Genomic DNA, 25,527 nt, shown 5'->3' with positions numbered 1-25,527 from the left:
GGCCAACCGATGGAAGCCCCTACCCTCTTGTATACCTCTATATTGAAGGGACAATGAAGCAGGAAGTGGTCCATGCTCTCCAGAGTGTTGCCACATGCCTCCCGGGGACAACCTCTGTCCTCGGTGTTCTTGTGCTTCAAGTTGTCCCCCACATATAGCTTACCATGGAAGCAGCGCCAGGTCAAGTCCCAATACTTTGAGGGGATTCTTACCGAATTTAAAAGAGACAAACCCACCCTCAAATCCCCACCTGGGCAGTCTCTGAGGGCCAATGGATTCTGAAAGTGGGTTGCCAAGACCCTCTGGTCCAGCACACGCCTGGCCAGCGTCCTGACTTCCCCCACGGTCAGCCCCCATTGGCGTAAAACCTTCAGAACCGGTGCAACGTAAGCCGGAAGATGTCCGTGCGGTGTACGAAAGTCCTTCACACGCCCTCCTGTCTCCCAATCCTGGAAGAACGGCCGAAACCATCCCTTACAGGAGGATACCCACGGAGGAGCGCTCTCTTTCCAGAGGTTTGCGATATTAGCTTTCAAAAAGGTATTCACAAGGAATACCACTGGGTTGACCATACCCAACCCGCCTAGTCTCCTCGTACGGTAAGTAACCTCCCTCTTGACTGGGTTCAACTTATTCCCCCATAACAGCTGGAAGAACAGGCTGTAGACCCGTGACCAAAGAGGTTCTGGCAAAATGCAAACACTTCCCAGGTACATTAACAAAGGGAGCAGGTAAGTCTTGATCAAGCAAACCCTTTCTCTCAGGGTCAAAGACCACCCTTTCCATTGATCCACCTTTTGAGCGGCATTCCTCAATCTGCCTTCCCAGTTTTTCTCGGGATAATTCCCTTGGTCGAAATCGATGCCTAAAATTTTAGCGGAATCTTGGGGTTCTGGGAGAGCGTCCGGAAGATCAAAAGCAGGATCTCCCCCTCCCAGCCAGAGACTCTCACACTTTTCCCGATTGATCTTTGACCCGGAGACCTCCGAGTAGCGGACAACTTCCGACATCACCCACCCCGCCTCCTCCTGAGAGGAGACAAAGATAGTAACGTCATCAGCGTACGCCACTGTCCTCAAGGCCAGGTCCGGGACCCCCGGGTCCATCCTCACCCCCGCCAACGGTCCCCCATCTACCCTTCTGAGGAAGGGATCGACAGCGAACGCGTAAAGCAAGGGGCTCAGAGGGCATCCCTGACGAACTCCAGACCTGACTACAAAAGGACGGCCAACCCAACCGTTCACGAGCGGGAAACTCTCAGCCCCTGAATACAATGCTTTTAACCATTTTACGAACCCCACCGGCAGACCGTATCTCAAAAGGACAGACCAAAGGTACTCGTGGTTTACTCGATCAAAAGCTTTGGCCTGATCCAGGGAAAGTAAAAACCCCTTCCAGAGACCCGCCCTGCCCCGTTCCACAGCCTCCCGGACACTCAGCACGGCGCTAAACGTGCTTCGACCGGGAACAGAGCAGTGCTGAGCCCCAGAAAGGAGCTGGGGTGCAAATTTCACCAACCTACTGAACAGCACTTTTGCCAGAATCTTTCTGTCCGTATTGAGGAGCGCTATGGGACGCCAATTCTCAATACGGAGCGGATCTTTACCCTTTGACAGAATAATTAGGGCCGACTTCCTCATCGACTCCGGCAGAACGCCCAAGGATAGACATTCATTAAAAACCTCGGTCAAGAGGGGAACTAAAATTTCCTTAAAGGCTTTATAAAACTCAGATGTTAAGCCGTCTGGGCCTGGCGACTTTTTGGACCGGAGCCCATCAATCGCCAGTCCGACTTCATCTTCCGTAATTGCTTCTGTCAAAACGCCAAGAGAGGGGTCTACTCCTGGTTCGGGAACGGTTTCTGCCAAGAAAGTCGAGATTCCGTCCCGATTAAGTTCTTTCCCACCCAAGAGATGTGAGTAGAAGGATCTGACGACCTCCAGGATCCCTGATCTGGACCTTTTCAGGGAGCCCGTACTGTCTAGCAGACCCGTAACCAATTTACAACTCACTGACATCTTACAGTTCTTGTAGGGGTCAGGCGAGCGGTACTTCCCAAAGTCCCTCTCAAGAACCAAAGATGCGTGCCTATCATACTGACATCTCTTGAGCAAGGATTTCACTCTGGAGATCTCCTCGCGGCTACCTCCAGTCGAGACCAAACGCTCGAGTTTCCTCCTCAGGCTCTGATACATACGCTTTCTGTTCAGGCTTCTGAGGTTGGAGATCTGTCGGAAGAACCTTCTTACCCGATGTTTGAACATCTCCCACCACTCTGACTTACTGCTGCATAGGCCCAGTAGCGGTTCCTGGCTCTGAAGAAAATCCTCAAAGGACCGTCTTATTTCCGCTTCTTCCAGGAGTGACGAATTCAACTTCCATAAACCTTTGCCCATCCGAGGGGTCTCTGTGACATTCAGAGAAAAAAGAATCATACAGTGGTCGGAGAACTCCACCTCCACCACCGATAACGGTGAGGAGACGGCTTCCTCCTTTAAATAAAACCTATCTATCCTAGACCTGCAATAACTACCTCTGAACCAAGTGAATCCCGTGCGCCCTGGGGTGTGCCGAACGTGGACATCCACAAGGCGTGCCTCACTAACTACTCTATTTAACGCGACGCTATCATAGCCTGGCTGGTTATTGGAACCTCCTCTATCACAGAGCCTCGTGACATTATTAAAGTCTCCTCCAAAGACCACTTGCCGGCTTGTAAAAAGGAAAGGCTTAATTCTCATAAAGAGGTCTTTGCGCCCCTCCTTTGACTGGGGTCCATAGATGTTAATAAGACGCAACTCTTGACCTCCCATGAGAATATCCAAGATCAGGCACCTCCCCATTTCCAGCTCGATAACCCGTCTGCATTCTACCTGTGCGGTCTTAAAAAGGACCGCCACCCCGCTATACGGCTCGGCCGCAAGAGACCAATAGGAGGCTCCGCACCTCCATTCACGCTTGGCTTTGTTCATGACCGACAAATCTGTCAGCCTGGTCTCTTGCAAAAATAAAATGTCAGCTTCAACTCGGCTGAGAAAATCAAAGGCCGCAAACCTAGCCGCATCTGACTTAATGCTGGCAACATTAATGGATGCCAGCGTCAACAGGGTGAGTGCCGCCATCATTGGTGATCGAGCTGGATGGCTTTCCTCTTACTCTCCCCCTCCTCCCTGTCGGAAGAAGAGGTCTCTCCTTTATTTCTTTTTAATGAAATTGAAACATCCATATCACCACTCTCATCCTTACCTTCACCTTCCGGCTTCAGGGTGGCCCCCTTCCCGGAAGAAACCGGGTCCCCCACAGAAAGAGACCCAGCGTCCCCCGGGGTTCCTTCCTCAATTATCTCCGCCACCACCTCCGGTACCTCACCCCCAGCCTCTCCCCCTGGCAGGGAAGAGGAGGTGTTATTGAGAGCTTGGTACCGGTTAGAGAGGTCGACCGTAAGGGAACTGATGGGGCCTTCCTTTGGTATCTGCACCAGAGTGAGTGGGACCGAGTCATCCCACTCTAGAGAGGAAGAACCCCTATTTTTCTTTCTTGTTCTTCCCTTACCCTTTTTTTTCTGCTTTTGCCATTTCTCGCTTTCCTCGTCCGCACTTTCTTCACGGGAGGATCCGGCAGAACTGGCAGCCACCTCCTCTCTCTCCATCCTTCTGGTTTCCTCATCCACATCGCTATCCCTTGGGGCCTCAGCAGCTCGACTCCCCTCCTGCCCTGGCTGGCCAGGCACCCCGCCGAGACCCCGTAGCTCTTCCTCCTCCCTGCTGCCACCAGCTTCGCCCCCGGAGCGTCGGGCCCGCTGGCCCTCTGACTGGGCTCGGCCGATGTTGGCACAGGATAAGGGACAACGACTGAATGGGTGCCCTAAAGCACCACACAGGTTACACCGAATGCTGCCACAGGAGGAGGATGGGTGGTCTCTGCCCCCACACAGCGCACACACCAGCACCTTACACTGTGCGCTGAAATGTGTGGGGTCCCCGCACCTGTGGCAGACCTTCGGCTGCCCCTGGTAGAAAACCAGAATCCTGTCCCTTCCCAGGAACGCAGAAGAAGGGATGTGGGTAACGGAATTACCTGCACGTTTCAACTTTACCATGAAAGTCCAGGCCCCTGACCAGATACCGTGTGCATCCCTGTTTTTCTGGGGAGGATGGAGAATCTCCCCATACCTGCCCATCCAGGTCATGATGTCAACATAAGAGAGAGACTCGTTACTAGTCAGAACGGTCACTCTCTTAGTGTCATTCTGGCGGGTAATTGCTTGAACTGCAAAATCCCGCCACTCGGGCTCCGTCTGAGCCAGCTCGTATTTTGACCAGAAGAGCTCGAGCCCCTCTGGTCTCACGAAGCTAACATCAAACAGGGAGGTCCCAAAGGGGTGGATCAGGGCAAAGATGTCACTCACCCTGAATTCCATCCCGAGGAGAAGCTCCACCACCCTAGCACGGTTAGGGCAGGCTTCACTGCCTCCCCATCGGAGACGAACCACATTCCTTCTGGACCCCCCCTGCCCGGCTGTAGGAAGCGACCATGCCTCTTCTCCCTGCCTTTGCTCTCGGAAGGCCCCTGTGCCAAACCTATCTATCCAAAAGGATAGGTCGCGCTTTTCACCCTCTATAGTGACCGACCTCTCTCCCCTCTTTAAGGCGGATAGGAATAGCTCGTGTGACCTGGGGTCCCTGAAGCCGGGAGGTGAAGGTCCCCCACTTACCCCGGCGGCAACACTAGCGTAGCTTCTAGGAGCAGTCACCGCCGGGGCGGCAGCTGGACCAGGGCCCCCACTCCTCCCCAAACCACCAGACACTCCACCCTCACTTGTGACTTTTGTAAATTTACCTGTACCTCCCTCCGACACTCCTCCACCAGCAGACACCCCAACATTTAATCTTGTATTTAGATTCCCCACACCCCTGGACTCTCCCTCACGCACACCTCTCACCATGATGTTGCTCCCTTCATCCCTTTCACACACCTCCATGCCTTCCATACTCTCACGCTCATCATTCTCCCTATTCTTTGCGACCAGACCGGTAATGGCTTCTCTCTTGGCCGGAAGAGTAAGGGGCACCTGGCGGCTCGGAGGTTTCCCAGCCGCTCCCCCCTTGCCTGCAGGGGAGCAACCCAGGGTGGGTTTCTTAAATATAGTCCCCTCCGAGCCTCCAGACCCACCCCCCTTAGCACTGGGGGGAAAGGGACTTCCAGCCACGCATTCACGACCTTTGGCTCCGCCTCCTGCCATATTTCGCGTAACCCCGGCAAAGGAATTCCGGCGTTTTGGGTCTCCACTTTTTTTTGGGTCCACCGCAGGGCCCTTATTGGGGCCACCCGACGCCGGATGGCCCCCCAAACTCCCAGGATGTTTGGGATCACCCGACGCCGGGCAATCCCCTTTATCCAGGCCCACCGCAGGGCCTTTCTGGGGGCCAGCCGACGCCGGATGACCCCCCATGTTTTCCTCCACCTTCCCTGAACTCTTGGGATCACCCGACGCTGGGAGACCCCCCTTACTTAGGCCCACCACAGGGCCTTTCTGGTGGCCACCCAACGCCGGGCAACCCCCTTTATCCAGGCCCACCGCAGGGCCCTTCGGGGGGCCAGCTGACGCCGGATGACCCCCCATCTTTTCCTCCACCTTCCCTGAACTCTTGGGATCACCCAACGCCGGGAGACCCCCCTTACTTAGGCCCGCTGCAGGGCCTTTCTGGGGGCCACCTGATGCCGGTGCACCCCCCACCTCCGCAACCTTTTTTGTCATTGTATGTGGATCATCCGATGCCGGATGACCCCCCACCTTCGCAGCCTTTTTTGACATTTTACCTGGATCATCCGACGCCGGATGACCCCCACTCTTAGGAATCTCACTGTCAGACACCAGCTTCTGCCCGTCACCCCTCCTTTTATTACGAACCGGGGGGGTGTTTGGATCAGGATGCCTAGTACTCTCCCCCTTCCTTTGCACTGAACCCACATTAGCAGAGTCCAGGCTGGGTCGGACCCGGGGGCTACCCATGCAGCTACCCCCCTCCCCTGGTTCAGAGGCTTGCCCAGGGAGGCTGACGTACCTGTACTCCACCTGGGTGATCTTTTTGCCACTTTTCTTCTTTTTAGCCTGGGGGTCTCGCTCAGGAAGGTCATTGCCAAAATAGAGACCCTCCAGGCCTCCAGGGGATTCCAGGTGACTTATGTACGCCATTAGTTGCCCCCCCCCCCCCCCCGGGCCGCTGTCCTCGCCCTCTTCCCCAGAGGAGTCTGAGCTTGAAATAATAGTAGCTTGCCCAGCTGGAAGGTCACTGCACAGGGACTGCTGACTATCCGCTGTCTGCAGTTCTCCAGCAGGGGCCTGCTCCATCTTGGACACTAGGCCCTTCATATCCTCACAGACCCCAGCCAGAGCCGGCTGAGACCCTTCAAACCGGTCACCATTCACCAACTTCTCTGCGAACGGACCTGCACCCCTTAAGATGTCCGCCCTCCTCTCAACCAGGGTGAGGATCTCGCTTTTCAATTCCTGGACGGCCTGGTTGTATTGGGCCCTCCTTGACCCACCTGAATTGTTGGCCAGGGACCTGGCTGCCTTTAACTCCTCCTGAAGCCTTCTGATGGTGCCACCGGCCTCACGGTACTCCTGGGTCCTTGAAGCGAGCCTGGCAGCAAAGACGGTTACATCCTCCCTAGGCCGCAGTGTCCCCCAGTGCTCGATGGTAGGACTGGGGTTTCCCCCAGGAGTACCTGGCCTGGCTCCAGGAGGGCCTTTGCTGGAAGTCCCAGCAGCCGAGGTCCCGGAGGGCCGCCGTCCCTCACCCTGGCTAGCCCGACGGCCACCTCGGGTGGTCTCCAGGAGGGGTGCAGGAGACACATCGCTGCGTCTCCTGCTAGATCTCCTCAGCCCCTCCTGGGTAGCCGGTTGTGAAGCATCCCCATCCTCCACCGGCTGGCTCCGGAGAGTGGGGGTAGTGGTCCTCCCTCTAGCCATAGCCCAGGACCTCACTCCCTCCTGGGTAGGAGAGAGCAAAAAGTCCCAGGCCCTGGAGGAGAAAGAGGGAGAGACCTGGAGCTGCTAGCACCTGCTCACTAGTGAACCACACCCTGCAACTGGAAGTGAAGGGGTGTGTCCCTGCAGTGCTATGTCAAAGCACAGATAACACAGTGATACGTACTGCTATAATGATGTCCCTGCAGGCCTATGTCAAAGCACAGATAACAGTGATAAGTACTGCTATAATGATGTCCCTGCAGTCCTATGTTAAAGCACAGATAACAGTGATAAGTACTGCTATAATGATGTCCCTGCAGTCCTATGTCAAAGCACTGTATGCTAAATGTCCAAAAACCTGTTAAATGTTAATTTATTCTTTACAGTTGTGTTTCATATTCATTCAGTATTGTTATTGTTTTTGGTATTAAAGGCCAGAGTTATTCTCTATTTAATGGGGTTTGGTGTGTTTTTTTGGAACGTCTAGAACCAATTAATTGGATTTACATTCATTCCTATGGAAATAATGTCCTCAACTAACATTGATTTCTACTAAAGTCCCTTGCTTCCAGACGGATTAATGACATTAGTTGAGGTTCTACTGTAGATGAAGCAGGAAATCACAATGAGGTAAATTATGGGAGACTTTAAATATCTGGGTATAAACTGGGAAGATGAAACATGCGGATCTCATAAAGGTAACAAGTGTGACTTCCCTATGGCTCCCCACACCTTTCACCCTGCCTATTGCATATTACCTCTACCCCTGCACCTCCTTACCGCCCCACCCCGTTTGCTTCCTAATAACTGATTTCCACATGTAATTCCCGTACTGCCTGTGTTCCCCCATGCATTATCTCCCTCTTCCTCCCCCCCCCCTGTACCTTCTGTTTCACCCCCACCCGTTTGTTTCAAACTGGTTGTATACCATGTAATTTGTTGTATTGTCTGTGATCTCCCATGCTTGAAAGCGCTGCGGAATAGATTTGTGCTATACAAATAAAGATTATTATTAAGAGTCATGCCTTAATATAAACTTAGCTGCTTGTGAGCAGATATAGTACATAGCAATGAGAATTGTTAAGAAAATTGCTAATGTTGATGTACCATTCATAAATACATATGTAACACTTATTCTAGCGAAATGGTATTGGATATTACTAAGATTGATGATTTAAAGAGTTCCTAACTTTTCAGACGACTTTCCAGCTGCCATGTGTGTACATGCAAAATTGAACGATAATAGCAGACATAAAAATGAAGTGATGACTGGCCTATGTAAACGGGCTATCATTGATGTATGGTTACTTAGGTCCCAGGAACGAGTGCAGGCCCGCATCTATCGACTCGATCAGTCTGCTGTGCCAGGCAGGCCATCTCTCTCGTTTGTTACGTATTTAGGGAAAGACTTCCCATTTATTATTTGTCAGTTTGGTTTGGCTGCCGCACTGTGAGCAATTATTGTACATGTCTGCAAGCGCTGGCCCAGCACCCCCTTTACCGACGTAACGGATTGTCTTTATCAAGGCTTGATAAAGGTAATCTTGCTGAAATGTTGCACTGTAATGAAGCGTTATATATATATGGAATTCTTTGAATAAAGTAGCAATATTCCTCTGGACCGCTTCTGTGATGTTGTGATCCTTTTTGTATATGTTTGAAGTTTGGGAGTTGGCATCCCATGATCACTTGCATGGCTGGAGTTAATTCTGGTGCTGACCTTTACACCTAATGTTTCTGAACCCTCAGATTATTCTAAAAACAAAAAGCATTGCTGACGCTCAAAAATCGTGGGAACAAAGACGCAATTTTGTAGCAATTTTCTTGCGGCAAAATTGTGATCGCTCGTGTGGAACTAGACCAATTATAGTCTCAGGGTTTTATGTTTTCTTTTCTGCAGTCCCTTGACTATGAACAAACGATAATGTAGACTACACCATTCCCCACATCAGCTGAGACATTTGAAGCCGGTGGTACTGCAGTAAAACACGATTTCTGATGTCACTCTGTCTTCATAATCAGGTATTGTTTTGCTGTCTACAGGTGGCGGAGAAGGTGATGGTGGTGATGACGATACTTTCCCCATAAGCTCTGAGAAGGTTTGCTGCATATATAGTGAAGCTTTGCCTGGTTCCTAGTAAGGTCATGGACTGTAAGGCTTCTCCATCATGGAAGCGGTGAACATCTCCTCCAGCTTCACTCTGCTGGGTTTTTCAAACATTCCTTGTAACCATTTTGCACTCTTTGCTCTTCTGCTTGTCATCTACCTCCTTACATGGATCAGTAACTTGCTGTTATTAACTTCCATAACCCTATCTCCAGACTTAGATAGTCCTATGTATTTCTTCCTAGGGAATTTATCGCTGGTGGACATTTGCTTCTCCACTGTCACAGTACCACAACTACTTCATGGCCTTTATTATGGCCGCTTGAGGATTTCCTTCTTGAGCTGCTTCCTTCAGATGTATTTGTTTGTGTCATTGGGCATCACTGAGAATTTTCTCTTGGCGGTCATGGCTTTGGATCGGTACTTGGCTATATGTAACCCCCTGCGCTACACGTCTATAATGAATAGAAGGGTATGTTCCATTCTGGTGGTCGCCTCCTGGTTCACAGCAGCTCTACATTCTTTTCTACACACTTTCACCATTTCCAAGCTGGCATACTGTGAAGACAAATTAATCCAGCATTTCTTCTGTGACATGACGGCTCTGATCAGAATTGCTTGCTCAAGCACCACTTTGGCTGAGATCTTAATTTACACTGAAGGGTCTCTAGCCATAATCATTCCATTTCTCTTAATCTTGGCCTCATATTCACTTATTGCTCAGGCCATAGTAAAGCTGAAGGCTGCTGAGAGTCAGAAGAAAGCCTTCTTTTCCTGCTCTTCTCACCTCATTGTTGTTTCTCTTTTCTATGGCACAATCATTTTCATTTATTTCCGCCCTCCCTCTAATTACTCTGCCATCTATGATCGAATGGTCAGCCTGGTATACACAGTGATAACACCCATGCTCAACCCCTTTATCTACAGTTTACGAAACCAAGAAGTGAAGGATACACTAAAGAAATTAATTCAAAGGAGGCAACTGTCATTACCAAGAAAGGGCTAAATGTCTAGAAAATTAAATAAGTAGTGTTGGCCAGAGCTTCAGCTCCCCTCTCTGGTAGGATCCACATATAAGTCCAAGGTGTGTAGGATCCATACCTAAGTCTCTTTCCATCTTCCTAACTTCAGCCCTTAAATACCTGAGTGGGGAGACAAGTTGGGCAGTGTCTATGGTAGCTGCCCATCAACAGACTGTGCTGTTCTAATTAATCAGGGCACAGCAGAAAATGTCTACATCATCCAGACATTTAGAGTCACTTAAGATGGGACAACTATCATCTGAATTGTTGCTTGATGTAATCGAATGTAAGCAACAGTAGTTCCACGTAAACCACCAACCAGGTAATGAGTGAGAATTCGTTCACTAGTCATTTCATTTCAGCTCACCTAAAAGTAGTCGCTGGTTGATTAATTATTGTCTGGTGTAAACAGGTAATAGTTCTCTGTCAACAACTAGCCAACAACTTTGCAGGGAGGTATGGGCTTGTTCAGAGTGCACCTCCCATCGAACGTTGATTGGCTTCCATCTTTTTTGAACATTTTGCCCTCTCGCTCATTGGTTCCTGAAATCACCAAAATATGTGTGAGTGATCCTTGACTGAACAGTCCCTTCTAGTCTTCGAAGCAACAATTGGTGGCTGGTTTGGATCTTTGAAAATAACCCTCGCTGCAGCACTGAATGTTTAGTTGAACCAGCAAGAGACCACAGCAGCGAGTGTTCACTCGAAGACCGCTCACACTTATTTATGTGTATTCCGTGAACTCAACAACTAATCAGCATTGAATTTTCAAATATTAGTCTGCCAAAGAATTGCATGTCCCTTAACTAGTTGATAAACAATATTTCGGTCTGCGTTAATGCTCCCAATACTCTGTTCAGCTATCACAAGCTTGAACAACAATCGATTTCTGTGAAAGCACAAAAACAACAGTCATTTTGAGCGACTATTCAGACAATAGTTATCCTGTTTAAAGCGACCCTTATAAAGCATACTGTCCCCCTTTCTGTATCAGTGAGGACCCTCAGAAAGGCATTGGCATGATTTACCTGGAGTATGTACAGGCAGCCAAGCAAAACAATTGCAGTGACCGAGAAGAGGGTCACGACCTAGGAGTCAGCAGGGTAGAGTTTGGCCCTTGTCACAGTGGCTCTACCGTCTCCCACCCAGAGGGTAACCGGTAAAACGTCCAAGGTACGAGGGCAAGCTAATAAAGGGAACCCAAGGGATGGATTACCTTGAATCTTGTTCTGTCTCGTGATGTAAATCCCCTCCCATGTGGTTTCCGTGGGGGGATTACTGGGTGACGAAGTAAATCCACATACACACATATAGGTACAGCCTCTGGAAACGGACAGGTGACTGGTCATTTTACTTAACTTGAAGAACAGCACAGTTCAGCAGCTATATGACAGGTGATGTGACAGGGAGGACTCATGGGACGTCAGGAGAAGCCACAGCCGCAGTTATCTGTAGGTCCTGGCCTGGTAACACACTTCTCTTTTTTCTCTCGCTCTCTCTACCTGTTCCCATTCATGAATTAGAACACGCTGCCGAACCTCTGGGGAGTAGCAGTCCTGGCATTCGCTAGGCCATCCCCTCGGCCTCCTCCATTCTGTGTCTGTGGGTTAAAGTTACCCACAGACAGTTGCCTTGCACTCTTCACTCAGAAAGGACCAGAACGGGACTCTCTCTCTCCCGCGCAGACTCAGAATATCTCATGCATCATCACGTGACTGACCAAGAGATACAAAACCAGACAGTCATCCACATACCAGACACTTAACTCTTTCAGTGCTGCAAATATGCAATGCACACCATTCGTACTACGTGAAAGACACTGACAACATAAGACTGAGCATACACACCATTAAGGAGGGGCCCTGTTGTACTGGGCCACTACAGTGTCCCCCCTACTTAAAAACAAGCCGACCTTGGCACCTCTTAAACAGAGTGCAATTGTCTGGAGTGAACTAGCTTTCAGTGTCCTACACAATAACATCTGACACACCACCTACGCAGTCGCTGAGTGGGCAAGGCGAAACCTATAAACACAACTCACCCTCGTTTTGTGTCTAGCGTTACTTTTTATGACAGCATGTGTGGAAAGTGGTATGGTCATTATCACAAGAATCTGTTAAGCTGGACAGAATCCAGGATGCACTAACATTGCTATGGGTAACTTACACAATTCGTCTTCCCAAGGACTACTGAAAAGAGAAAGAGGCATTACACGGTTACTAGTCACAAAACTGACATAGGGTTGACTGGTAGTATTAACACAGAAAAGTGGAATCATTCATCACTATTCCGGAAGACTATCTCATGAAGGGTAGTAACCTTAGGTAAATACTCTCTACTGAATGAAAAGGGAGATACATATTGTGGCTGCGTCCCCTGGGACAGGTAAAGAAACATGCCAGAACACATACACAACTTGACAGACCTGAAGAAAAAGAAACTCAAACTATATTTGCATACAATGACTTCAACAAGCATACATGAGAGGCAAACCAATTTTACTTCACACGCTTTCTTTACCCCTCCTGTACAATGACTTAAACGTTGCATAATATTATTAAATCGGTGTAATATAAAACATATTGGCAAAAATTTTCTTGCCTATGAAAAGGGAACATTTTTTCAAGTCCTTTTGGGGCTAATTAAAGTGCAGTAAATAAAGAAAACAAAAGTCTCTTTTTAGAAAGTCCTAAAAGAAGAACAAAGTTCAGAAAACAAACAACAGTCTCTGCATAAGAGTCTATCAACACCTTGTAATGGCGGACTCTTCAGCTTCTGACTCTAATGTGAAGCCAGTGGGGGTGGCACAGCTACTCCACGAACTGATGCCCACAGAAGATAAGAGACGGGCTTGGCACATGAAGGCTCTCACCTCTTCATCCTCTCCGAATCCAGAGTCCCATAATGAGGCAACAGGTGTAGGTCCACTAAGGGGCTGACGCAGCTCTGGATACACCGTCGGTATCAACTGCCCTTCGATATAGCGCTGCACCTCGGGGTCCTCAAAGTCCCTGATATAGGGACACAACCCTGGAGGTACGACCGCTCGAACCTTTGTGTTGTGCCAATGGATTACAATCCACGGCGTGTAAAAAGAGAAATCCACTCTTGATAGACGGGACTCCAAGCTGGAAGCACTCACAGAAATGTCTGCCTCATCCCGTGAGGTGGGGCCTGGAGGAGACCTCTTCTGGCTAGGTGCAGGTTTCAGGCCTCTGCGCCGAATAGACTCCCATCAGGATGACTCCTCTAACCGCTTCTCCAGCAATGGAGAACTCGGGGACGGTAGTGGCATTACTAGCTCCTGTATCTCTGGCTCATCGCTCTAAAAGAACCTGGTCTTCGGCAGCGGGTATCCTGCTGGAACACCACGGAGCTTGGTAGATCTCGACATGTCTTCTTGCTCAGGAAGCTGCAGGCGCGTCTGAGCAGACAAGTCCAGCAGCTGGCGGGAAACAGAGGGAAACTCCTCCTCTGGTTGGTCTGTAGACTGTTGCTCCACGGTGGAGTCAACCCCCCCTACTTTTTCTCTAGTCTTGGTGGTAGTTGAGTGGCGGGAAATTTCTGTGGGCTTGACACACCCTGAAGAACATGGCGCCTGGGCCACCCACCCCAGCATCACAGTCCATAACTTGAAATGGTTGCTCACCATGAATTGCAGACAACTCCACGTGATGTAGTAGCACCACACAGTCCCTTGTAGATGGTAGCACATTTCCGCCACATATAAATCAGCAACTTCCTGCTGCATTCTAGACACACTATTCGGATTGGCACCACTCTGACGAATGTCCAAAAGCTCAGAGGACCCGCGATCTATTTGTAAGAGTTGGAAGGATCTTGTCCTGGATGACTGAGAGAAACAGACGGCCTTGAAGAACAAAACTAACTCCGCCTTGAGCATTGCACAGGCAAAATCCTTCCACGATGAGAGAATGGCGGGAACTTCTATTCTTTAATTTTAAGCAGTTTCTTGAAAATAGACACATGAGATTCATCCTGTTCATGCCATGCCAAAATTAACTCTGTCCTACAGTGACCAAGGAATGGGTCGCAACCTAGGAGACAGAGGGGTAGAGTTTGGGCCTTGTCACGGTGGCTCTATCATCTCGTCCAAGGGCCAAGGGCAGGCTAATAAAGGGAACCCAAGGGATGGATTACCTTGAGTCTTGTTTTGTCTCGTGACGCCACCGTTTCTTCCACAGCGGGGAATTCCTAAATGACGGAGTAAATCCACTCCTGTGTGGCTTCTGTGGGGGGATTCCTGGATGACGGGGTAAATCCACACACACGGGTACAGTTTAAGGCACAGCCTTTGGAAACAGATGGGCGACTTGTCGTTTTACTTAACTTGAAGAACAGCACAGTTCAGCAGCAACTTGACAGGTGATGTGACAGGGAGGACTCAGGACGTCAGGTGAAGCCACAGCCACATATATCTGTAGGTCCTAGCCCGGTATCACACTTTTCTCTTTCTCTTGTTCTCTCTACCTGTTCCCATTCACGAATTAGAACACGCTGCAGAACTTCTGGGGAGTAGCAATCCCGGCATTCGCTAGGCCACCCCCCTAATCTGTGTCTGTGGGTTAAAGGTACCTACAGACAGTTGCCTTGCACTCCTCACTCAGACAGGACCAGATCGGAACTCTCTCTCCCGCGCAAACTCAGAATACATATATCATACATCATAACGTGACGGACCAAGAGATACAAAACCAGACAGTCATCCTCATACCAGGCACTTAACTCTTTCAGTGCTGCAAATATGCAATGCACACCATTCGTACAACATGAAAGACACTGACAACATAGGACTGAGCATACACACCATTAAGGAGGGGTCCTGTTGTACTGGGCCACTACACACTCATCTCACCTTCTATGTTATTAAGCTAGCTGTAGATTTGCTGATTGGCTTTAACACAGGAAAAATGCAATATACATAAATAGGATCTGAACACATGAAGTCAATATAATGAGAACAATTTGGGGTGAACTGAAACTAATGCATTGTCATAACTTCTCCCATCTCACAATAACTTAACTGGCCATGTGGTCTACAAAAGCCTCTGGCTCCTCACTAGCAGCCCAATTGGAGGCTTATTTTAGTCCATTTCTAACAGTTCATCATTTGAAAAGTCCATAGCACAGCCATATCCTGGAGAAGGAGCAATGAAAACATTATCATGAGGTACAAGAAATCTCAATATCGGTTCTAGATAACCCACAGAAGTTCCCCATCAGCTGTAATACTAATAAGGCGTGACCAGTTGGCATCTATGATAGTCCAGCTTGTGACATGGAGTCTCTGGGGCTACAAGGTTTTTTTAGATTGTTTATCAAGTTTAAAGGTTTCCTCAAGCTCAGCGGGGTCACTATTACAGCTGGGGCTGCTCGGGGGGCGGGAGTCATTATTACTGCTAGGGCCACTCTGGGGGGGGGGGTCACTATTACCGCTGGGGCAGCTCTGGGGGTCACTATCACTGCTGGGATATGTTTACACAAGGCGGAAATGCTGCAGAATGTCCTCATTGGCAATTTCCATCCAAAAGCAGTCAAAATCTGCACCCGGTCTATTTTGAAACAGCCTTGTCCTTTTAAGAACAAAGGAGGTAAAAATCGTAAGTTGTGATAAGCCCCACCCCCTGACGTGTTCGCACTTTGCAATAAATAAGTGGGTTTTGGATTGCAGTTTGGGCACTTGGTCTCTAAAAAGTTCGCCATCACTGTTCTAAAGCAATCAGGAGTGAATAGGAACTGATAGTGCCACCTAGAGTTTATTGTAACTATCAAGCTTTTGTGCTTGTATGAGAATTGTAACATCAAAATGTTTGGGTAACTGCCATGTGTAGAAAGAAAATAAAATCTTGTGATTAAGCAATATAGTGTTCAGTTGCCTCTTTACCTTTAAACAACCACATAACATAGATGTACATCATACAGTCGCAGCTGGGGTCTACAGTGGGTGCCAGCTATTTTAAACAGTAGGCACCTGCCAGCAAGAGCTGCATTCAGAAGTAGTTCCAAATGTGGCTATATAACTATTAAGATGCTTTGGTCAATGTTGGCAGCAGTAACTAAGCAACTAGCTGGACTGGGCCCTTCTGGTATCCTAATGTCCACCCACAACACGATCAAGGGGTGTTAATTAGAGATGAGCGAGCACACTCGTCCGAGCTTGATGCTGGTTCGAGTATTAAGGTGTTCAAGATGCTCGTTACTCGAGGCGAGCACCACGCGGCACTCAACTCCATTACATTTCCTTCCCTGAGAAATTTGCGCGCTTTTCTGGCCAATAGAAAGACAGGGAAGGCATTACAACGTCCTCCTGTGACGTTCCAGCCCTATCCCACCCCCCTGCAGTGAGTGGCTGGCGAGATCACGTGACCCCCGAGTATTTAAATCTGCCCCGCCCGCGGCTCGCCACAGATGCACGCAAAGATAGATGAGGCATAGTGCTGCTGCTGTTGCTGGTTTAGGGAGAGTGTTAGCGTCTACAAGAACCCCAACAGTCCTTCTTAGGGCCACAGCTCACCTAGTGCACTACTGTTGTGGGTGCTGGGTTCAGTTTTGACTTTTTTTTTTTCTTTGCTATATCGGACGCTCCATTGCCTGCATTGCATTGGAAAATACACATTTTAAAAAAGGGATCCTTTTGTACGTCTGCTACTAACCCAGTGCGCATAACTGCGTGGCCTGTGGGACTGGAGGTGAATGTCAACTGCATAGTGCGCAGCAAGGCCTCAGTTCACGCTTCCGTGTCATTTTTTGCTGGGGGCAGTTAGCGTTACGTAAGCGCTCTCTGCCTCCAAGTGCACGTTTAAAAAGCGCACATATTTTTCTCCGCTCTCAGTTACCAGACAGCTGCTGGCGCAGTGTACGGTGCCAGACGGCAATAGAGGGAGAGTCCAATACACGTTCCATTGCCTGCATTGCATTGGAAAAAAACTAATTTTTAAAAAGGACTCCTTTTGTACGTCTGCTACTAACCCAGTGCGCATAACTGCGTGGCCTGTGGGGCTGCAGGTGAATGTCAACTGCATAGTGCACTGCTAGTCCTGCTTGCATCCTTCCTTATAATTTATCTCTGGCTTCATTTAGTGTTATATTACCGCTGGCAGCCAGCAACTGCGCGGCAATAATTCACAAACATTTTTACACCGCTCTGTCTCTGCTCGATTCTTAATCCAGCATGCTGAGGGGTAGGGGTAGGGGCAGAGGACGTGGACGTGGATGCGGTCGCGGTCGAGGACGCAGAGTCCCAAGTGAGGGTGTGGGCATAGGTCGAGTTCCTGGTCCAGGTGAATCGCAGCCGGCTGCTGCGGGAGTAGGAGAGAGGACAGTTTCTGGGATCCCCAGCTTCATATCGCAATTTCTGGGTCCACGTCGTAGACCTTTATTAAAAAATGAGCAGTGTGAGCAGGTCCTGTCGTGGATGGCAGAAAGTGCATCCAGCAATCTATCGACCACCCAGTCTTCTACGCCGTCCACTGCTGCAACTCTGAATCCTCTGGCTGCTGCTCCTCCTTCCTTCCAGCCTCCTCACTCCATAAAAATGACACATTCTGAGGAGCAGGCAGACTCCCAGGAACTGTTCTCGGGCCCCTGCCCTGATTGGGCAGCAATGGTTCCTCTCCCACCGGAGGAGTTTATTGTGACCGATGCCCAACCTTTGGAAAGTTCCCGGGGTCCGGGGGATGAGGCTGGGGACTTCCGGCAACTGTCTCAAGAGCTTTCAGTGGGTGAGGAGGACGATGACGATGAGACACAGTTGTCTATCAGTGAGGTAGTAGTAAGGGCAGTAAGTCCAAGGGAGGAGCGCACAGAGGATTCGGAGGAAGAGTTGCTGGACGACGAGGTGACTGACCCCACCTGGTGTGATAAGCCAACTGAGGACAGGTCTTCAGAGGGGGAGGCAATTGCAGCCGCAGGACAGGTTGGAAGAGGCAGTGGGGTGGCCAGGGGTAGAGGCAGGGCACGAGCGAATAATCCACCAGCTGTTTCCCAAAGCACCCCCTCGCGCCAAGCCACCATGCAGAGGCCAAGGTGCTCTAAGGTGTGGCATTTTTTCATGGAGACGCCGGACGACCGACGAACTGTGGTGTGCAACCTTTGTCGCACCAAGATCAGCTGGGGAGCCACCACCACCAGCCTCACCACCACCAGCATGCGCAGGCATATGATGGCCAAGCACCCCACAAGGTGGGACGAAGGCCGTTTACCGCCTCCAGCTTGCACCACTGCCTCTCCCCCTGGGCCCCAACCTGTCACTGAGATCCAACCGCCCTCTCAGGACACAGGCTCGACCGTCTCCTGGCCTGGACCCACACCCTCACCTCCGCTGTCCTCGGCCCCATCCAGCAATGTCTCTCAATGCAGCGTCCAGCTGTCGCTAAGAGAATCGTTGGAGCGAAAGCGCAAATACGCCGCCACGCACCCGCACGCTCAAGCTTTAAATGTCCACATAGTCAAATTGATCAGCCTGGAGATGCTCCCCTACAGGCTGGTGGAAACTGAGGCGTTCAAAAACATGATGGCGGCGGCAGCCCCGCACTACTCAGTCCCCAGTCGCCACTATTTTTTACGGTGTGCCGTCCCAGCCCTGCACGACCACGTCTCACGCAACATCGTATGTGCCCTCACCAACTCGGTTACTGCCAAGGTCCACTTAACAACGGACACGTGGACAAGCACAGGCGGGTAGGGCCACTATATCTCCCTGACGACACATTGGGTGAATTTAGTGGAGGCTGGGACCGAGTCAGAGCCTGGGACCGCTCATGTGCTACCCACCCCCAGAATTGCGGGCCCCAGATCGGTGCTGGTATCTGTGGCAGTGTATGCCACCTCCACTAAACCTTCCTCCTCCTCCTCCTCCAACGCAACCTCTACCTCCCAATCAAGATGTGTCAGCAGCAGCACGTCGCCAGCAGTCGGTGTCGCGCGGCAGCACAGCGGTGGGCAAGCGTCAGCAGGCCGTGCTGAAGCTACTCAGCTTAGGAGAGAAGAGGTACACGGCCCACAAACTGTTGCACGGTCTGACAGAGCAGACCGACCGCTGGCTTTCGCCACTGAGCCTCCAACCAGGCATGGTCGTGTGTGACAACGGCCGTAACCTGGTGGCGGCTCTGCAGCTCGGCAGCCTCACGCACGTGCCATGCCTGGCCCACATCTTTAATTTGGTGGTTCAGCGGTTTCTGAAAGGCTACCCACACTTGTCAGACCTCCTCGGCAAGGTGCGCCGGGTCAGCGCACATTACCGCAAGTCCAACACAGACGCTACCACCCTGCGCACCCTGCAACATCGGTTTAATCTGCCAGTGCACCGACTGCTTCGCGACGTGCCCACACGGTGGAACTCTATGCTTCACATGTTGTCCCGGTTGTATGAGCAGCGTAGAGCTATAGTGGAATACCAACTCCAACATGGGCGGCGAAGTGGGAGTCAGCCTCCTCAATTCTTTACAGAGGAGTGGGCCTGGATGGCAGATATCTGCCAGGTCCTTGGAAACTTTGAGGAGTCCACCCTGATGGTGAGCGGCGATGCTGCAATCATTAGCGTCACCATTCCCCTGCTATGCCTCTTGAGAAGTTCCCTGCAAAGCATAAAGGCTGATGCTTTGTGGGCGGAAACAGAGGTGGGGGAAGACAGTATGTCGCTGGATAGTCAGAGCACTCTCATGTCTATATCTCAGCGCGTGGAGGAGGAGGAGGGGGAGGAGCCTGAGGAGGAAGAGACAGCTGGGCCCACTGCAGAGGGTGCCCATGCAGCTTGCCTCTCATCCATTCAGCGTGTATGGCCTGAGGAGGAGGAGGAGGATCCTGAAAGTGATCTTCCTAGTGAGGACAGCCATATGTTGCGTACAGGTACCCTGGCACACATGGCTGACGTGTTAGACGCATTCTTGCCACTACGGATTACTGGGTGTACACACTGCTTGACCCACGGTATAAGGAGAACCTTTCCACTCTCATTCCCGAAGAGGAAAGGAGTTTGAGAATGATGCAATACCACAGGGCCCTGGTGGACAAACTGATGGTAAACTTCCCATCTGACAGCGCTAGTGGCTGAAGGTGCAGTTCCGAGGGCCAAGTAGAAGGGGAGGCAAGGAGATCAGGCAGCATGTTCAGCGAAGGCAGGGGAACACTCTCCAAGGCCCTTGACAGCTTTATGGCTCCCCAGCAAGACTGTCTCACACCTCCCCAGTCCAGGCTGAGTCGGAGGGAGCACTGTAAGAAGATGGTGAGGGAGTACGCAGCCGATCGTACCACCGTCCTCCGTGACACCTCTGCTGCGTACAACTACTGGGTGTCAAAGCTGGACACATGGCCCGAACTCGCGCTGTATGACCTGGAGGTGTTGGCGTGCCCTGCGGCTAGCGTCTTGTCAGAGAGGGTGTTTAGTGCAACTGGGGGAATCATCACGGACAAGTGTACCCGCCTGTCAACTGACAGCGCCGACAGGCTTACACTCATAAAGATGAACAAAGCCTGGATTTCCCCAGACTTTTCTTCTCCACCAGCGGAAAGCAGCGCTACCTAAAGAACTTTGTCAATCTGTGTATGCTATTCATCCTCCTCCTCCGGCTCCTCCTCCTGAAACCTCTCGTAATCACCGCGAATGGCCAATTTTTCTGTGGGCCAAAAGGCTCATATAACTTTTCTAAATAATATTTATCTGTTTCAATTCTCATTAAAGCATTGAAACTTCCACCTGAAACAATTGTTTTATACACTGGGCTGCCTCCAGGCCTAGTTAAAAATTAAGCCACAGTACGCAAAGCGATTAATGGGTTTCACCTGCCCTCTGGGTTGGGCATGGGCAATTTTTCTGGGGTACATTTGTACTGTCGGCACAACAATTTTTCGGGCCCTTGCCTACAATGTAATCCAAGTAATTTTTATGGGCTTCGCCTGCACTCATGGTACACCACTGTGTCTGGGGTTGGCCTACACATTTGCTACAGAAATGTTACTCTGTTCTGCCTACCTATACTTCTGCCACAGTAATGCTACAGGGGTCTGACTATACATCAGCAACAGAAATGTTACTTCGGTCTGCCGATCTTCTGCTCCTGAAATGTTACCTTGGTTGGTGTATACTGTTACTACTGTAATTTTACTAATACTGGGCTCTGCCCATAATACTTCAACGGAAATGTTACTGGGGCAGGTCTATACTGCTATAACAGAAATGTAACTAATAGTGGGCTTTGTCCATACTGCTTCTACGTTACTGTTGCTGGGGCCTGTCTATACTCCTACTACTGAAATCGTACCAATACTACGCTCTCCCTACACTGCTGCCAGGGAAATGTGAATCTGCTGCTTTGTCTCTACTGCTTCTACGTTGCTGTTGCTTTGGCCTGTCTATACTCCTACTACTGAAATCGTACCAATACTACGCTCTCCCTACACTGCTGCCAGGGAAATGTGAATCTACTGCTTTGTCCCTACTGCTTCTACGTTACTGTTGCTGGGGCCTGTCTATACTCCTACTACTGAAATCTTACCAATACTATGCTCTCCCTACACTGCTGCCAGGGAAATGTGAATCTGCTGCTTTGCCCATACTGCTTCTACGTTACTGTTACTGGCGTCTGTCTATACTGGTACTACTGAAATGTTACTGGGGTCTGTGTATACTGCTGCAAATGAAATGCTAGTGGGGTCTGTCCTCACTGCTGCCAATGAAATGTTACAGGGGTTTGTGCATACTCTTACCGCTGAAATGTTACTAATTCTCGGCTCTGCCTATACTGCTGCTACTGCAATGTTACAGGGTTGTGGAAATGGAGGCTTCCCAAAGACATGATGGTGGCGAGGCCACGCTACTAGGTTCCACAGGCGCGACAACTTTTCAGCGACGTGGTCAATGGGAAGGTGCATATAACCACAGACACGGGGACAGGACACGTACTGCCTCAAAAACTTTCCCGTCCTCCTTCTCCAACTATGAAAACATTCTTGGCCGAAGCCCTGCATGTAATCTGACGTTAGCTTTGCTGTCCAGGGCACTGCAATGGGATATATTTATGTACCGCCGGTGGCTTCCTGGGACTCACCCATGCTGTCGGTCCACACGGAGTTGTAACTGCATGTGTCTACTAATAAAGAACCCCAGTCTGACTGGGGCATGCAGTGTGGGCCGAAGCCCACCTGCATTAAATCGGACGTTACCTCAGCTGTGCTGGGCACTGCAATGGGATATATTTATGTACCGCCGGTGGGTTCCAGGGAGCCACCCATGCTGTCGCTCCACACGGACTTCACATTAGTTGTACCTGCCTGTGTCTATGTATTAAAAACCCCGGTCTGACTGGGGAATGCAGTGTGGGCCGAAGACCACCTGCATTTAATCTGACGTTAGCTCTGCTGTCCAGGGCACTGCAATGGGATACATTTATGTACAGCGGGTGGGTTCCAGGGAGCCACCCATGCTGTGGGTGCACACGGAATTCCCATTGCGGAGTTGTACCTGCCTGTGACTATTTATAAAAAACCCTGGTCTGACTGGGGCATGCAGTGTGGGCCGAAGCCCACCTGTATTTAATCTGACGTTAGCTCTACTATCCGGGGCACTGCATTGGGACAAACTACAGGAGCAATACAGCGCTAATGAGACGTGCACAGCTACGCTAGCATAGGAGTCCGCTGTAGGCCCGCGATTGCTGAGGGTTTGTGCAGAGGCCTATGTCCTTGGTGCAGTGAAAGTCCGCTTCCTGCCTAGGATTGCTGAAGCTGTGGTTCGAGGCCTATGCCGTGGGCGCGGTGCAAGTCTGCCATGTTTGGCCGCTCAGATCAATTTTTTGCTCGTGTCTTGGGCTTCCTAGGACCCCCCTATGCTGTTGGTGCAAACTTAGTTCCCATCGCGGTGTTTGACCTGTCTGGCACAAAGACACTGACTGACTTGGGTAGAGGGCAGAGCGCTGATGGCTTTCCCCTTGCAGTGTGGATTGAGCTATGCGATACCTTAACAGAATGAATACTGTGTGGCACATGGATTCCCCATTGCTATGCCCACGTTTGCAGCTCCTGACGGAGGTGGCACAGGATTGGATGTCTCATTGCTTCTGTACAGCATTGTGGGCTATCGCCCCGCCCCTTTTAAAGAGGGTCACTGCCTGGCCATGCCAACCCTCTGCAGTGTGTGCCTCCGGTTCCTCCTCATGACAGGCGCACTTATAAATAGACATGAGGGTGGTGTGGCTATGAGGCCAGAGTGTGGCATGAGTGCAGCTGAAGGCTGTGCAGGGGCACTTTGGTGTGCGCTGTGGACACTGGGTCATGCGGGGGGGTTGAGCAGCATGTAACCCAGGAGAAGAGGCAGGGGTGTGTCCCGCAGGCAGTGCTTGTGCTTAGTTGGAGGTAGTGTGGTGCTTAGCTAAGGTGTGACTTACTAATGAGGGTTTGTCCAAAGTAAAAATTGTTAGGGGGGGGCCACTCTTGCCGCTATTGTGGCTGAATAGTGGGACCTGGGAACATATACAAAAATGCTCGAGTTGCCCATTGACTTCAATGGGGTTCGTTACTCGAAACGAACCCTCGAGCATCGCGGAAAGTTCGACTCGAGCAACGAGCACCCGAGCATTTTGGTGCTCGCTCATCTCTAGTGTTGATAGATTCACATAGCAGCTCAGAACATAGTGAAGTCTCTTGCAGTCTTTTAAGCTCTGCCTATTAAGCCTTTGACAGGGCTTAATAGACTAATAAGTACAGTATACTGCAATGTACACTAGAAGTATTGCAGCTACCTGACACAAAATGGCTATGGATAGGAACATGCAGTCATATTAAAGGGGTTGTCTCGTGAAATCAAGTGGGGTTCAGCACTTCTGTATGGCCATATTAATGCACTTTGTAATATACATCGTGCATTAATTATGAGCCATACAGAAGTTATTCACTTACCTGCTCCGTTGCTAGCGTCCCCGTCGCCATGGATCCGTCTAAATTCGCTGTCTTCTGGCATTTTTAGACGCGCTTGTGCAGTCCGGTCTTCTCCCTGGTGAATGGGGCCGTTCGTGCCGGAGAGCTGGTCCTCGTAGCTCCGCCCCGTCACGTGTGCCGATTCCAGCCAATCAGGAGGCTGGAATCGGCAATGGACCGCACAGAGCCCACGGTGCACCATGGGAGAAGACCCGCGGTGCATCATGGGTGAAGATCCCGGCGGCCATCTTGGTAAAGGAAGAAAGAAGTCGCCGCAGCGCGGGGATTCGGGTAAATAAGAAACTTTTTTTTTTTAACCCATCCCTTGGGTTTGTCTCGCGCCAAACGGGGGGTCTATTGAATAAAAAAAAAAACCGTTTCGGCGTGAGACAACCCATTTAATTTCACTAACAATATATATCAATAAAACCTTCAAAAAATAAACCATAAACACACTTGCCCAGCTGACCTCAATATAGGTTAATGGTAGCTCACGACTACGTCGTGGCATGGTGGCCTCAACACAGGCAAAGACCTGTCACCTTGTTATGCAGGTCAAGGGTTAATGCACCATGTGCGGAGACTGCTGGTGCTGTCTATCTTTGCTGGATGGATACATGTTGGATTAGTCATGCCTGGGAGTAGGGTGGAGGTGTGGTTTTCCATTCCCTCTGCCAGTTTTCAGGTGCAGAGTGGCTTTATACTCTCACTCCTCCTAGTGCCCAGTGCCACTTATTCCGTTCCATAGTGGAGAACTTGGAGTTTGGAACTCTGCTGTGCTGGATGTTTTGCTACTTGCAGATAAGTAGCTGCGGTTTACTTTTCAGTTGGATTTTTGCTTTTCCTTTCTGTTTTGCTTTGCTGTTCGGTTCATCTCATCAGGAGTCCCTTCAGGGACAGTCAGGGTCCAGGATGAAGACCATGGGGCCATCTTTATCGAGATGAATACTCGGCTTCTAGGCAGGGACACTTCACCTTCCCAGCTAGGTTAGGGCCAGACTTCCTTCTCCCTGGTGCTACCATTCAGCATAGCGTGGTGTGTGGCTCTTTTCTACTGTGTGTACGTTCCATGACGCCATGCTGAGTGTTGTACTCTGGTGTTGCACGGGCCTTACATCTGGGTTATGTACTATAGTTGTGGTGCGCACTGTTCTTCAGTGCAATAGTCAATCAGCTACTCTAGTTGTTATCATCACCCTGCGTCCATGCTAAGCGAGCTGCTCGTGTGCTGCACGAATGTGACAGTACATTTCTTCTAGCCAAGATGATTAGATAAGTCTTTTACCATTTACAAAGAGCCTTATTCCATGTCACCATTCTTTTATGTTTATCGGAAATATCCTTTTGTTCCTAGAGTCCCAGTTATGTACTCTTCTGAAGTGCCAGCAGTAGAACCTTTTTCGTTTTTCTAGTTTTTCATCTTTATGTTCTCAAGTAAAGAGCAATCTTCAGAAGACCTCCACTAGACCTCCACTAGATCAGAAGAGACGAGT

The 25,527-nt window shown here is 50.2% G+C and overlaps 1 protein-coding gene across 1 annotated transcript; it reads left to right on the top strand.

Annotated features, from left to right (window-relative positions):
- Window positions 1-9,144: 9,144 nt before the first annotated feature.
- Window positions 9,145-10,089, top strand: LOC136626484 (olfactory receptor 1E16-like). The gene has a single exon (XM_066601543.1). The coding sequence runs from the start codon at window positions 9,145-9,147 to the stop codon at window positions 10,087-10,089; it is 945 nt and encodes a 314-aa protein (XP_066457640.1).
- The last annotated feature ends 15,438 nt before the right edge of the window (window positions 10,090-25,527 follow it).

Source organism: Eleutherodactylus coqui, chromosome 4, assembly GCF_035609145.1.
Source record: "Eleutherodactylus coqui strain aEleCoq1 chromosome 4, aEleCoq1.hap1, whole genome shotgun sequence".
NCBI classification, from domain to species: domain Eukaryota; kingdom Metazoa; phylum Chordata; class Amphibia; order Anura; family Eleutherodactylidae; genus Eleutherodactylus; species Eleutherodactylus coqui.
The sequence above is the reverse complement of the archived record's forward strand: the minus strand, read 5'-3'. Positions and strand labels throughout refer to the sequence as shown.

Bases quoted from the DNA above. Each gene is read 5' to 3' on its own strand.
- LOC136626484 (XM_066601543.1), top strand. From the start codon at position 9,145: ATGGAAGCGGTGAACATCTCCTCCAGCTTCACTCTGCTGGGTTTTTCA.